General features: G+C 33.1%; 1 protein-coding gene across 1 annotated transcript; it reads left to right on the top strand.

The window, feature by feature from the left end:
• Positions 1-1,154: 1,154 nt before the first annotated feature.
• LOC106076591 (arrestin domain-containing protein 17-like) lies at positions 1,155-15,443 on the top strand. Its single transcript, XM_056024215.1, has 8 exons — positions 1,155-1,283; positions 2,576-2,781; positions 2,916-3,062; positions 5,652-5,878; positions 6,350-6,532; positions 8,959-9,141; positions 11,247-11,460; positions 11,971-15,443. The coding sequence occupies exons 2-8, from the start codon at positions 2,661-2,663 to the stop codon at positions 12,114-12,116; spliced, it is 1,221 nt and encodes a 406-aa protein (XP_055880190.1). The 5' UTR covers positions 1,155-1,283; positions 2,576-2,660; the 3' UTR covers positions 12,117-15,443.
• Positions 15,444-16,885: the final 1,442 nt, after the last annotated feature.

Here is a 16,885-nt window from a genome sequence, read left to right on the forward strand (position 1 = left end):
TGCTAATTTTAAATTTGCTAATTTTCAGTGCATCATTCACCAAGAAACATTACGCACAAAACAATTATATACAATTCTAACATGTCATAAGACCGGTTTCAGTCAATATCAATCTTATTCGTGCCCGTGAATTAAATCATCGCCAATGTTTAATGTTTCTGTGAACCTGTTGAGCATTTCCAAACTGACGACTGGGTTCAGGGTTTGGCATTTGCAGTTGATCTCAATGGTCACCTGCAAGAGTTTAACTTGAAACTTCAAAATAAAGACAAAATTTTCACAACTGCGTGTGATCATGTGAAGTGCTTTCAAGCAAAGTTAAATTACGACTGTTGATAAATGAAATATGAAGAGAATTAACCTTCTTCACTTCTCAACTTGTCTAGAATTAAATACGATTGCAACATTTGGTAAATATGTCCTACACCTAGATCTAGATGCTTTCAATGACCGTTTTCGTGACTTCGTTTCATTCTCGTTGTTTGTATCTTCATTCTCATTTTGCTTCTGAAAATGCTGCTGGTAATGTGCAACTAGAGCTGATAGAATTGCAGTCAGATTCTTTGTTGAAAGCGAAGTCTATAGAAGTGGCTGTACCTAAGTTTTACAGTTATTTACCTGAACGTTACGTTGAATTGCGGAAATTCGCAGCCAGAAATCTAGCAATGTTTGCAAGCACTTATCTCTGTGACTGTGAACAGTTCTTTTCTATACTGAAAGCTACAAATTACCTCACCGTTCGAGATTATCTGATCAAAATTTGTCATCAGTGATGATAGTGTCAGTGGCAAACAAACTTCAACATGATATTAATAAACGTGTATCCCAGAAAAGATGTCAAGCATCAGGACAAAGACAAAAAGGCGTAATCATAGTAACTTTTAATGACTACAATGTAGGCCTACTACAAATTTAGCTAACTACGGGACAGGTATGCCATTAATTATTGTATTGTTTCTAATTTACATAAAACTAGTAGGATATTTTACAACTGATTTTTGGCTGCGGCCCCTCAGGTCGTAGTTAGTATTTATGCGGCCCATACACCTTAATGAGTTTGACATGCCTGCATGAGTACTATTGCGTGGTATAGTGTTGAGTATGACTTCCGTGAGCCGTGAGATTGAGTGGTTGTTGCTATGACTACGATGCATAGAGTCCTATGAAGCAAAATCAACGTACTCTCACTCACAGTCACATGACTTTCTGCTTACATTTAAACCTACCGATTTGGACTATTTCACTAGTTTTCTATCCTGGCCCTTTGGGGGCTTTTAGCATGGGTATATCGTTTTTCTTTGACTTTACTTATTACTAGAATCTAGTCAATCTAGAGATAACCGAAACTAGATCTATATAGTTAATATAGAATAATATAGATCTCTAGTAACGTAGCTCTATGCAGCATGCTAGTTTTAGTCTAAGTTTATACTTATACTCTATCATGTATCAGTCTGTCTATAATATATAATATTTAATTAATATAGCGTATACTGTATAGACTAAAATAGACTTACTAGATGCTCACTAATTAATTATTAGGCCTAATTATAGTTTATAGTAAATAAGTAATTATTATTAACAGATGAATAACAGATCTATCATAATCATATTATTACTATAATTACTAGATCTAAGTCTATTATAATTCTAATAATGTAATTATAATATTATCAAATATCATTAATAATAATAATAGTAATGTCACTATGTGATACTCCCTCTCTATTCTCTATAATAATAATAATAATGGCTTGTCTTCGAGTCCGAAGATTATAGTGAGGAGTGCAGTGTTTCCCATGGCTGAGCAGCCCCAGCTGTGACCTACATATTTTGCCACTTCCATGGCAAACATAACCATTGTCCGCAGGTGGTCGATTTAGATTTTCTTTTCGCCATCTGCATTTGTCCTCAGCACCGGATTTTCTTTTGGTCTCAAATGTGTATCCTGCGGCCTTCTTGAGTGACCTCCAGCTGTCTCGTTCTGAGGCCGCATGCAACCATGTGCTCTCTTCTATGTCAGCCAAGGAAATTTGGCGCCTAATCTGATCTTTGAAGCGTTTCGTGGGGCGCCTCTGTTACGTCAACCACCTTTTAGCTCACCAAAAAAGACTGCCTTTGGCATACAGTCGTCTCCCATACGGGATACGTGCCCTACACAGCGTAACTGCTGGACCATAAGAAGTATATATATATACATATACATGGGCGTAGCCAGGATTTTTTTTCAGGGAGGGTTTTGGGGGGGGGGGGGGGGACTTTTCCCCCCTCCCCCTTTTTTTTTTTGATCCTCTCCCCCCCCCCCCCCCAGGCCGTATTCATATTAGTGTGTGTGTCTGTGTACATAATTAATCTTTATTACATTCTGACCCTTCATTCTTTTGAAAGTTTATTGTACCCTAGAATAGGGGGGGGGGGGGGGAATTACCTTTCGGAAGGTTTGAACCCCAAGAACCCCCCTCTTGAATCTTATATGTATAAAGTCAAGTCAATTAATTAAGTGAACATTTCTTTTTAGATTGTAGATAGCACAATTTTTACAATTTTGTCATTTCTGCATCATGTTTTCTCACAGATTCTAACTTGCATAGTAGTGAAGAACAAGATTCCAATTAAAACTTTATGGTCAAGCAACTACTGTAAAACTTGTGGAAGTCTACATGATGGGAAAGTTAAATATATTCGAGATTTGTTACACAAATTTAACTGGTGTGTACTATGCAGGTCAGGTTGTTGAAGGGATTGTGACTGTGGAACTGAAAGAACCAATGAAAATGAGAGGTCAATAAAATAGTATTGATTTACTGAAGCTATTTTTAATGCTTCAGCTAGTATAAATTTCTAATAAGAAAATTATTTTGTCATCTAATATATTAATGTATGCTAGACTTGATAACTATATATTTTATTTCCAGGGATCAGAATCAACTTTAAAGGTGAAGCTTATGTTATGTGGGAGGAGAGGAGAACAGAAAAACATGGTCATGAGGAAAGTGATGTTAATGACACTTATTTTAACTCAGAAAAATACTTTGATCAAGATAGCCTTTTATTTGGCATCTGTGAGAATACCACTTTTTTTTATATATATATATACCTGTCAAACATTTTATATTGTTTGACAGAAGTTTCTATAATTAGCATCCTTTAGAAAACAAACCATCTGGACATGCTCATCTATCCCTAAGTATATATAAGCTAGTTGTACCATTTTTGCAAGGTTACTACCTTTCCTGCTATGCATATCTTTTCATAGATTAAGGGGATTAATTGAAGCTCATGAAAAGTAGTATAAACTTTTTTTAAGGTCTCATTTGTTTCTATGGCAAATTGTTGGTCGATGTCTAATATCAAGCCACCTTTATGTTAACAAATTAAAGTGCAATACCTATTCCATTACAGCTGGTGATTATAATATGTCATTGAGTCTAGAAATATCTTATCTTATATGATACAGACGTTATTTTAAAAAAGAAGATGATTATGTCCTACGCCTCATGCATTTAGTCATGCATATTAACCAATGACCAAAATTCTGCCAAGTCACTGGTTTTCCTGGCTAGATCAGGCGACCCATTCCATGCTCTAATAGCACTAGGGAAGAAAGAGCATTTGTACAAATTTGTCCTAGCATATGGAATGAGGAATGTACCTTTATCTTTGTGTCTTTCTGAGTATTTTATTAAATTTTGTTTTCGTATTTGAAGATTATGGTTCAGTGTTTTAGTGTTTTATGTATAATTGCTACTTTACTTTTAAGTCTTCTGTCCTGAAGGCTTTCTAAATTTAGTGATTTTACTAATGGTGTTACTCTAGTCAAATGTGAATATTCATTTGTTATGAATCTCACTGCTCTATTTTATGTCTGTTTCAGTTTCTTAATGTTTTCTTGAGTTGAGGGGTCCCAAACAGAGGATGCATATTCTATTATTGGCCTAACCAAGGTTAAATAACATTTTAGTTTTATGTTCTTATTTGATTTATAGAAATTTCTTTTAATAAACCCTAATGCTTTTTTTGATTTTTTGATAGTTTCATCAATATGGGGATTCCATGATAGTTTTTCATTTATTATAACACCTAGATATTTTGCGTTTTTAGTCTGTGTTACTGGTTTACCATGAATAAGATAAGTGGAATTAATTTGTTTTAGTTTTTGTTTTTGTTACTCTTAATAACTGACATTTTTCTGGGTGGAAAGACTTGCTCCAATTTGATTCCCATTGCTGTAATTAATCTAATTCTCTTTGTAAAATGTCTGTATCTTATGTTGTTTTAATGGTTCTATATATTATGCAATCGTCTGCAAATAATCTGACTTTTGTTCCTGAACTAATGCAATTTGGTTAATCATTTATGTAAATTTAAAGTAGTAGTGGACCTAAGACTGTTCCTTGAGGTACACCTGAGTTTACTGTTATTGGTGTTTATTTAGAGCCATTTATTTTTACAGCTTGTTCTCTCCCTATCAGAAAATCTTTAATCCACTGATGCAATGGACCGTCAATGCAAAAATATTTTAATGTTTTAATATTTGTCAAAAGCCTTGGAAAAATCTAGTAAGATAGCATCTATTTGCTCACTATCATCTAAACCTTTTGAAAAATCATCAATTAGTCCTATTAGTTGTTTTTCATATGATCTATATTTCCTAAAGCCATGTTGGTATGGAGTAAGGACATTATGTTTGTCGCTACATATTATGTGTTCTAGGATTTCACATGTGATGCTGGTAAGTGATACTGGTCTGTAGTTTCCTGGGTCAGATTTTTCTCCTTTTCTAAATGGGGCGGGGGGGGGGGTGACATTAGCTTCTTTCCAGTCCCTTGGTACTCTGCCCTGGTTAAGAGATGCCTGAAAAAGTATTTTGAACACTGGTACTAGCTCTTTGCTTAGTTTTTTGAGTAATCTAGCTGGAATACCATCAGGTCCAGATGCTTTATTAGGTTTTATGTTGGCTAATATTAATAGTTTTTGCATTCCCTTTTCTTGTACTTCTATATCTCCTATGTTGTCTACTTGGTTCAAATTAAGTAATATGTCTTTGTCTCTTGGGGCTGAGAATGCTGATGCAAAGTATTTATCTAGGATGTTAGCTTTAGTTTCATTATCATTATAAGTTAAATTATCTTCTCCTTTTAATGGCACTATGCCTGTTGTTTCCATTTTCTTAGACTTAACGTATGACCGTAGGTTGTTGTTGTTATCTTTAGATATTACATTGTTTATGCTGCTGTCTGCTTACTTTTTGGGTTAGGTGTTTAATTTTTATGTACTTTTTATAAACTCTTTCTGCCTTAGTTTCTTTAAATTTTCTATATAGGTTTTCCTTCTGTTTACAAAGCTTCTTTTATCTATTATTAAACCAGCATTTATTTGTAATAATAAATAAAATATAAAATAACACATAAATATTAATATAAATAATACAATATATAATATAATAAATAATATAAAAAAATATAAATAATACTAAAATAAAATCCTAACTAACTTGAACATAATTTGAAATAACATCCTAGAAACCAAGCTCATTTCCCCTGAGTCACTGTCTCTTAAAGTTGCCTAATCAATGTGTAAAAATATATTATCTGATATATTCGTATTTGAAAATGCTATTTTTGTTTTTCTAAATTTGTAACAACTTTCAGGGCCGAATCAAGGTAATAGAACTCAAGAGCTTCCTGCAGGGCGGCATACTTTTCCTTTTTCCTTTCAACTACCTTTTAATCTACCATCCTCATTTGAAGATTATGTGGGCTATGTAAGGTACACTGCCATTGGCATAATAGATAAACCATGGAAATTTAACCACAAAACTAAACGTCCATTTACTATTATTGGTGTTCTAGACTTGAATCAGATTCCAGGCGCCCAGGTCAGTTTTTGTCATATGTACACTATTATGCTTTATAAAAAAAATATGCTAGATTAATTTAATTAATGGGAAAAAAAAAGGTCAAACATCTTTTCAAAAGAAAAAAAATCTTCAAGAAATTATTAACCATTTCTTTGTACAATCATCAAATGTAATTTATTAAAATTCACCAAGAAAACAATGTTCTAGCTTAATCCAACATGACTTCTAGAAAGTTATGAGAGATTTATGACACTAATTTTATCTTCTTATTGTATCTTTTATAATACAGACGTAACTTCAAAAAAGAAGATGGTTACGTCCTATGCGTCATGCATTCAGTCATGCATATTAACCAATGACTTAAATTCTGCCAAGACACTGGTTTTCCTGGCTGGCTCAGGCAACCCATTCCATGCTCTAATAGCACTAGGGAAATTTTTTATTTGAATTTTACTTATATTGTGTGTTTTTAATATTATTCTTTTATAGCAAAGACTGCAGGTAACAAAAGAGAAAAATGTATGTTGCCTTTGTTGCAAGACTGGACCTATTCAAGCTACATTTAACATTGAAAGAACTGGTTATGTTCCTGGTGAAGCTATCAAAATCTATGCAGAAATTAGAAATGGCTCTAGCAGGAGAATTGACAAATCATATGTTAACTTGATTATGGTAATTTACCTTAATTACTACTTAGTACTAATCCTCTCAGATAACTATTAAATTCAGTTGACTATTCTAATCACTCCACTTGTCATTCAAATTCATGTATAAGCAAGATGAAAACTTGTATGTATTTGCTCAGATTCTTATATTTTTTTAGCATTGTCTAGTTTTTTTTTTTGATCTTATGAAACATTATTGCAAACAACTTGAGAGGTATATTTCTGTTATTACATTTTTTTTCTAGCAAAAGTGTTGGGAAAAAATGAATCAAAAATACATTAAGTAGTACTACTGACCTTTCCCTTGGCATTGATCCATTAGTGAAATATAAATTGCATAACTATTATCAAAGTTAAGTATCATCTCATGTAGAGTTGTAGTTCTCCCATCGAGCACCACGCCAGGTGGAAGATAGGGGAATGCCCACTATATATTCTAGGTACCTGGGGGAGACCAAAACCAACATCAACTTTTAAAAATGAGTGAGCAGGTAGAGCTCATTAGTAATTAAATACTTTGGGAGAAAACCCTAAGGAGAAATTGGGTGCCACCATGAGCTGTTAAACCCAATGAAACATTATGACAAAGACAAAATCATTGAAAACTAAGACAGATCAGATGAGGCCCAGATTAACAATGACCACGCTTCCTGCTGAGAAAAGTTTGCTACTGAGACACACCTTAAAACAATACAGCTACAGAACATGAGCACAGTTATTTAAACTTGGAATGTGCGAACTCTCTATTCATGTGGAAAACTAAAGGAACACAAACTTTAAACAATAGACATAATCATTTATTAACCTACTACCCAAGAAAGGAAACTTGAGACAATACATAATCTATAGAATGATAAATTTGATCAGTCATAGAAGCAAGATAATGCTAAGTATAATTCTCAACAGACAAGAGAAAAACAGGTAAAAATGTTTGTAAAATGTTTTACATGTTTCGGATGTTCCTTCAGAGTTGAAGATAATTATACTTCCTAGTCCAAACCTCCCGCAGGATGACGGGGGATGGGAGCGGGCAGGGTTTGAACCCTCGACCATCAATAAATCTGAATGACAGTCCAGCACGCAAACCGCACGACCAGGCAGCCATCCTTTGGGTGGTAGGCTTCAGAGTAGATAGAAGCTTTGTTGAACAAATATTTAACATCAGACTGTTAAATGGCCTTCAACACCTAAAAAAATTTAAACACAACTTCAAAAAAAAGCTTTTCACCAGATTTGGCTTGAAAGCATGTTGCAAGTGATGGAGTTCAACATAGATAAAAAAAAAAGCATTAATGATGCTGTCAAAGCTCTATACCAAAATGCAAATTGTTCAGTACCTATGAACAACCAAATCAAAGAAAGTTTTAGGAGTGCAGCAAGGATGCATTCTCTCCAGCTCTTTTTAACATATTTCTGGTGCATATTATAATGGAAACTCTTGAAAAATCCTAACCATAAATGGGTGGCCTATTTCCTATCTCAGGTTTGGAGATGATATAGACCTCTTTGGAGAACATGCAGACCAGATCTTACTTTCAAAAGTGGATGCTGCAGCTAGAGTAATTGGCATGGAAATCAGTGCTTCAGAAAGCAAAATACTAGTTTATTGTGGGGATAGTACAAGATGTTGCATACAGTTGAATGACCTAACATTAGAAGTTGACTCATTTAGATACCTAGGATCAAGCAAGAGATGGAGTATCAATAAAAAGATAAAAACCCACTTTAGCTTGTCATCTGGTGTCCTGAGCTAACTGTGGAAATCTGGAAGAGTAACATCAGCTGCCAAGTAAAATTAAAATCTGTATTCTTTGCTTGTGGTCTCTGTACTCATATATGCCATGGTTGTGAAAGTTGGACATTGAATGCTGAGGCTGAAAAAAGAATTCAAGCCTTTGAGAGTGAATGCTACAAAAAGTGCTTGGTATCAGATGGCAGGAAAATCAGACAAATGAGTTTGTCAACATTCTGGCTTGCAAAAAGGAGGAACTCCTCAATACTGTGAAGAGATGAAAGCTGAGCTGGTTCGATCATATTGTAAGACATGACTGATTGTCAAAAGTCCTACTTTAAGGTACAGTGAAGGGAACACGAAAAAGGGATGTCCAAAGAAAACCTGTTGGAACAATGATATATTGCAAAGAACAGCTTCTGACTTGGAAAAGTGGAGGGATTTGGTTATTCAAACTGCCATAAATGAAAAAAGTAAATTTTCCCTGCGTTATCACTTTTGCTATTGAATGGCCAATTTTGCACTGTCCACCTATTTAGTTAAAGCTGTTATAAATAGACTGTCCTAACAATACACAAGCTTTGGGCTAAGATAGTAATAACCATCGTTTGTAAAGAAACATCCAGAACAAACTAATTTACTTTATTATTATGTTCAGCTTTTATACAAATGTGTTAAGTTTAGTTATTTCTTTTTTATAGTACAAGACTTTTCATGCTGTAACAAGAGCACGAACTGATATTCAAGAGATAGCCAGGGTGACTAGGCCTTCTATTCCAGCTCACAGTGAAGATGTCTGGTCAGGAGAGAATCTTGTCATTCCACCTTTACCGCCATCATATTTACAAGGCTGTCGAATTATTGACATCAACTATATTTTGAAGGTCAGAATGGTTGCATTAGTCAGGAACTAAAATAAATTTCATTATTCAACTTAATTGTCAGAGAAAAAATGTGTTTGAGAGACATAAAAAAAAATGCAATTGAAGTTCCATCAATGATGCAAGTCTTTTTGTCACACTTGAAGTCAGTAGCCATTCTTTTCATTTATAATTATTATAAAAATGCTCAATTTTTTACAGTGCATAAATGTCATCCACAGAATGTTCCCTTTTTTAAATTTTCTCCTAAAATATGTCTCTATAAAAGCCTAGGCCTACCCTAATTTCACTTGGCTTTGATCATCTCATTTAATGTTGAAAAACAGTCCTTTTTTTTTTCTCTTTTGTGCTAGGTCAGAAAAAGTTTCTGTTTCATTACAGTAGGTTTTCAATAGACAAAGTATAGCCTCTATGCTTAACAAGCTTTAGTCTAAATGAATCAATCAAAGATTGAACAAAGATTTTTAGGTGGCTTCCTAGCATTTATTTTGCCGTAAAACATGTCACCTTATCATTAAAATATTTGATGGTCTAGTGTTAGGTAGCTGAGTAATGATGCAGCATAAGAATTTATTATAATTTTATGCTAATTGTTGCTTCAATTCATCTATTCACCTTCTTTCTGTACTCTCTGTATCTTAAGTCTTACTAGATTGCCAAACAAAACATATTGATTCTTGTGGTATCATACTTGGTGGTAACAGGCATATGAAGGACACTTTAAGAATATATTATATCCAAGTTAACCAACATATCTCTATTTTTATCATTTGTACATCACAACAGGTGGATGGACTTCTTTGAGTCAATTTTATATTAGATTTATTAGAGCTCAAACTTAAGCCCTATGTATGTCGTCAGATTTGCAATACCGGGTACATTCTAATTTAATTAGTTGGACCACAGGTTATTCAGACCAGCAATTTTTTAAAACTGAATCCAACTTAGTAACACAGGTGTACTCAGATCAGCTGGGTATTACAACCAGAATTGTTGCATCTCAATGTGATGATTAATCAGAATTATATTTTTTTAGAAAGTCACAACTTACTGTTGGCGGTATGTACATTTGTTTTTGTACACCAAATCTATTTGTGTGCACAATGTGAAAAGGCACACTGGTTATGGTTACTATACAGCCATTTCTTTGTTGGGCTTTTTTCTTGCTAGTTGGATGCTTGCTTTTCTTCTTTTTGGCGCATTCTGGTAGAATAATTTGTTTAACCCTGCTTACGGGTGAGTATTTGAATAGTTTACTACAAGTCTTATGCCGCTACAGTTTTATAGGGTAGTGTTGCAAGGTTTTTGTGTCTCTACAGGGAGCTAGTGTTAGGGCTGAAGTTTGAGCTTGAGCTAAAGTTAGATGTGGCTTGTTTTTTTTACCCAATGATGCTATGGCAAGATGAGAGCATGTGGACTCATATTAGCCAGTGTAAGATATTCTGAAAGGTGCGCCCAATGTTTAAAGAATATTCCTAAATAGATTGCTAGTGAATCACTGGTTAATAAGTTTGTAAATATGTTTTAATACTTAGCTTAGTTATTGTGGCTTTTTACATTGTAAATACTTCGCCACTGTCATGTTAAATGCTATATTAAAATTCGACTTGTGTGATGTGTCTATCTTAATTATTTCTGTCTCGTCTTCGTTCATCTTGAGCTTATTCTCAACCATCCAGTTGCTCACTCTTGCAACAATATCACTGATTTTTACTGCCAGTACCTCTGAGAGTACTGAGGAATCATACTTTGTACCTCCCTGTTTATCTATTTAATTCCATAAGGCTACTCTTTGAACAAAAACAAAATGTTTCTCACCTAACTAAAATTTCAGTGTTGAAACCTTATTTCTGCATCAAAACATTCAATAAAGCTTCCATTTTATACATGAATGAATGATGACAGCAATACAAAAAATATATTTGTCACTTTTATTAAAGACTTTTTTTCTAAAGGATTGTTTTGATGCTCTTTGATTTTCATCTTCTCGTTTTACAAAACTTTTTTTTTTTATAATAATTGCAATTCATTGTTAAAATATAGCTATTTATTAAGATATATTTGTTACAGTTAATTAATCATTTAAGTAATTGTTATTATTATTTTAGTTAAATGTAGATCCTAGTGGGCCCAGTCTTGACTTGATAATTCCTTTTGAAGTTATCATTGGAACAGTGCCATTGGCATTTGTGGTGGAAAGTTGTCCACCAATGCCTCCCTCTCCAATTGCTTTTGAAAAACTGTATCAGTGGGACCTTACTCCTTCTGCCCCACCACCAAATGCCATGGCTGCTTTACCTCCTGGTAGTCCATCTAACAATCGTAAGTACAATTTATTAAAACTTTGTATATCCATTTAAATTGGTATGGTATAAATAAGAACTGAAGAATGGCATCACAAAGCCATTGATTTTTAGAAAAATTGAGGAAATAGAGAAATAAAAACAAGAAAATAATCCCAGAAGCAACCAGCTGCAACATTTGTTTTACGTTAAAGCTAGGACAAGTTAACTTACCTCATGAGTATCTTGGACATCCCCTTTTTAATTAAAATAATCTCTGTAGACCATCTTCTTATGACCAGTAAAATTTACGCCACATTAAAAAAAAAAAAATTCACATGTTTAGAGTTGAATATTATATATTTTGAACAACATAACAAATTGAATATTATATATTTTGAACAATTTGTTTACTTTAACTCACAGTTCTAAAGAGTTATTGAATCATTGTAAAATTTTGTTGCTAAATGAGGCTTACGTTATGCAAAGATTTAAATGTTACGCTTTTATAAAAACCTTTTTTAAGTGATCATATTACCATTTGTTCTAGCACCTCCATCATATAAAGAATGCATCACTGGTCCCTATAGCATTCGAGATAAAGATGACAATGAGCATGTGAAAGGTCAACTCAGCTATGCTCCATCCTACACATACTACAATTGGGGTCACAAGCCAAGTGGTTTACCATCATAATTGTTGTTGGCCTCCTTCAGTCATAGAAAGACTAGGGTTCATCTCATAGAATACTTTTTCATGTTACTGTGGAGCCCTATTCTCAAGAGACATTCCTGTCTACATGTATTGCATATTAAGGTGGCATTTGCTTTGGTATTAGAGGAGCCATCCATAATGTAGAATGAACAAATATGTGAACAAAAATTTTTATAGGCCTTGCATTTTGTACCAAAATTAACAGTCATCTGTTTGTGTGAATGATTCAATTATATCTAACAGAAGGACACGCTGCAGTTCAAATAGAACTCCAAAGCTAACCCCATCATTTATACAATAGACACGTACTGGCTTAAATTGGGTTTTAAATGGAAAGCAGTTGGTGATCATATGTGCGGTGTCTTCTATTCCTGTGATGTAATTCTTATCCTTGCAAATACAAATCTGTGACCTATGATGCTTTAAAAACTGACAGTTTATTCTCATTGTTTATGTTACTTTTATATTATTTTAGTATAGATCAATATTATTAATCTTATAAAAAAATTTTTGATTGTTACATGCTGATTCTCAGTCATTGTTTTGTAGCTCTAAACAGCTAGTACGACTAAATCAAAGTAGGCATATGTTATGTTGACTTTTGTTGTCATGAAATAAATTTGAAACAAGTAAATTACAAAAAAAAATACTTTAAAAAAAGAAACAGAGCTTAAATTGAATGAAATTGCATTAATTATTTTCAATCAATTATGTAATTAATTTTTAATAGATCTAGACTTGCAATAATAAATTTGTGAGATTGGAAATATTCTTATTAATTGTTTTTGTTTAATGCCACTTTCATGCTTATAGCATGCTCAGTAGTGCGCTATGGCCCAATCACTTTTGTGGACTGATTTGAAAGGGATGGGGGGTATCTGGGAGAAGGTTTCTGTTAATCATTTTAATATTTGTTTTATTATGGGGTTTAAAAAATATATGGAAATATTCTAAATTGTCATATCAATATTAAATGTTAAACTACAATTATATTCAACTGTTGCAACAAACTTTAAATGCCAATCTTCTAAAACTGTGTTAATTGTTTTTATCATTGTTCTGAACAAGCTATACAAATATAATCTGTGATATGAACAATAAGATGGGAACTTAATATCTATTTATTTTATTTTAAACATGAATCTAATATCCATGTATTGTATTTTAAACATGAATCTAATATCTATGTATTGTATTTTAAACATGAATCTTGAATCTGAATTTCATTTAATGAATTTTTTAAAATTTAATTTCAAAATTTATCTTTGTGCACTTTTTTTTGTATGTACTTTCACTAAAAGTATTTTTTTTCCCTCTAATTGTCATGTCTATGTTTGAGATTATTGACTGACTTGATTATTTATTAAATGTTATATGGACTATGAGGAACCAAATTTGGGTCTCATTTTAACTGCTGAATAACTTGTATTGTTATAATGTAAATTATGTTTCAATATCTTATGACAATCTTTTACAACATTTTTAGAATAATGCATTTGTTGATATTTTAGAATGACATGAACTTTCACATCATTTTATAAGAATGCTTCTGTCGATATTGTTACGATTTTCTCTACCAGGCCTTCTGTAAACACTGCTCAAAACAACACATCTAAAACAAGAACTTGACAAGAGTTTCAAAAATAGTGTGGTAGTTTGATGATTAAATACATCAACAGCCAATACAACACAATTCATTACACTAACTACAAATGCTTTCTTGTACTTAACAAAACTGTCTACTAAACACTACTAGTCTCTCTGTCTACTCCTAGACTAGTACAGCTACATTCTCGAGGACTCACTTTGTACCACACTGTCCTTACTGCCTTGCTGTCCTGGACTGAACAGCCCTTTCTTACACACTGTCTCTCATCTGTGAAGGCTATTGATCACATGACCAAAACATGTCATATTTATGTGTACTCACAGTACTGTCTTTTGTCCATTGACAGCCGTTAACCTAGGTGATTTGCTTGAGTCGTGTGTCAGTAGGTCACACACACATTAACCCTATCAGTCAGCCACAACAATATTTAAGATTTAAATGTGACACTGTTTAAGAAACGTGTTATTAAGTTATATCAAGGTGATTGCAATTATTAAAAAGTGACAGTATTTCAGTTTCAGTAAGCTAAGAAAATAGTCTCAGTAAAGTATTTGTTTAAATTGTTGCATTGTAAAATTAGTTGAAGTCAATACTTTTAACAAATATTTTCAAATGCAGCCTAAATTCACATTAAACATGCCTTTAGTTATATTTTTTTATATGTGGTTAAGAAATGTAAAGTTTGTTGATGATGATGACTGTGATACAGAAGTTGACATAACTGTTTTCAAGCTATTAACAGGATAATGTGAAAACGCAATCAGAGATTTTGTTGGTTTCACAATGTAAAAGTTATTTGTATGTGAAAAGTTTTGGAGAATGTAATTTAAAATGAGTGGCAGATGCTTGATAAAGTAACAGTTGATACATAGCCTAATGCAAAATCCACAAACTTTTTACCTCAAATTATAATTTTCAGTTTTAATAAAAATCTAATAATAACTTTTTTACACTCAATATCATTTTCAAAACACAATTTATGCTCTGAAAAAAATTTAAACATTGTTGTTATTTTTCATTTCATATTGACATTTAGGCCTATTCTTGATTTGTTTGTTTTACACTTTATTAGAGACATATTATGTAATCTATTCTTGAAAATATTTTTTACTCTTTTTTTTATAAGTTTCTTTTTAATTTAAATTTTTAATATTTTAACAATAAATTTTAAATTTAAATTACTTTCTAAATTAAACCACTGGAGGTACCTGAAAATGACTTCATTTGCATTTAAATAATAATATCTTTATTATCCTATGGGAAATTTAGTTTACAATAAGTCATAACACAGAACAAAATACTAAAACCATGCAAATTAAATGTACATTCATATAACAGTCATAAAAAAATTGCATGAGGAGTTTTTGACAAAAGGTGGGCAGTTAGTCCATAATTTTATTCTTGTGTTCCTTTCATCAGTCCCTAGATATTCCCTAAATGTGAGTAAAATATAGTGTCGGTTATCTTATAAACTGATAATTTAAATGCAATGCATAATTTGATGAATTCACTTGATTTCTTCCCACAAATTTATTTAATCATACCCATGGGCAGGCATCTACATTTCGAATGGAAAAACACTTTCCTGCACACCGTATTTAAAACTAGTTTAACTGCCTGCTACTCTAATCTCTGACCTATAATTTACATTCTGGAAAAATAATTTTAGTAGTGCACGTATGTAAAAAAAAAAAGAAGATAAAAACAGAGAAATATATACAAATAATTTGTATTTGATCATTTTAAAATAAGTCTACTATAAAAATAGCTAGAAATAAAGAACGAACTTGTTGTTGTTGTTTTTTTAATTTAAACTAGTATATAGACCTACAACACAATATTATTCCTTTTTCCGATGCATCAGGCCTAAAAAAAAAATTATAAATTCTTTACACCATTTTTTTTTTTTTTACTTATTGGGAAATCAAAAATTAATACCGTTTTCTACATATTAGCTCTGAATTCTAATTATTAGATCACGGTTAGATTCAGTATACATAGACTTAGACAGGGCCGGCCTATTAGGCAAATGTAAACTAATCAGCTGCTTATAGGACCTCTATTAAGATGGGGGCCTCGGACAGAAATTGTTACTATTATTTTAGAGAGTCCTCAATGTTGTTGTTGGAGTACACTCATAATTAAATTGTGTCCTCTTAGGGTTTTTTTCGCAGTTTTTTTTATTTTCTCGATTTTATTTGGGACCACCAAATTCACTTCGCCTAAGGCTGGCCCTAGATTTTTGTCAATTTAATATCCTGCAGAAAAACCAGCTCTCTAATCACGTTATTGTGACGCTTTGTCTGGGCACTTGACATATATTGGCTGTAGATGAATTTATGAAATAACTAACATTGTTCAATCTGAACATGATCATCATCGCATGGTCCAGACTGAACAGCTTGCACAATTCCCTCCATATACATATATAAAGGCCTAAAATACGATTTAAATGTATATATTTATACATAAAAGTAAAGTTCCCTTTCAGACCTTGTGGTCTTTAGGGCAGATGATGTAAAGGTCATCGCTTCTGTGGCCTACAGTTAACGAGGGTGTCGTGTGGCCAGCACAACGATCAACCGCCATTACTTTTCCTCAACTAATGACAGGTACCCATTAGATTAAATCTCCAGTGTTTGAGATGACTTAGAGCAGGGATTCTCAACCTGTGGGTCGCGACCCCCTTGGGGGTCGATTGACGATTTGCCAGGGGTAGCCTAAGACCATTGAAACTATGGATTGTTATTGTCTATTCTTCTATTGCTGTATCTGTGTGTGGGAGGGGGTCGCGTCAGAGTGGGGGATTGTAAAAAGGGGTCGACGAGCTTAAAAGGTTGAGAACCGCTGTCTTAGAGAAATAGTGTTTTAATGAATTGACATTGCAATCCATTACGAGATTGGGTAGAAGGACTAAAACATACCATAATTTACATGCATTATGGGCAGTAGACACAATTGCTTATGTACTTATCGCAGGACAGCTGCATTAGGAGGGGCATCCATGGCTAATGAGAGATGACTTAGGCTTAGATCCTCTCGTGCATTTAGTCACCATAAAGATCTGTCGTTGGCAACGTCTTGCAGCCTCTTCTCACCAGGTGTCCACTGTTTTGAGGTCCTCCGTGAAAGTGTGGCGCAA

This window comes from Biomphalaria glabrata, chromosome 3, assembly GCF_947242115.1.
Source record: "Biomphalaria glabrata chromosome 3, xgBioGlab47.1, whole genome shotgun sequence".
In the NCBI taxonomy this organism is placed as follows: domain Eukaryota; kingdom Metazoa; phylum Mollusca; class Gastropoda; family Planorbidae; genus Biomphalaria; species Biomphalaria glabrata.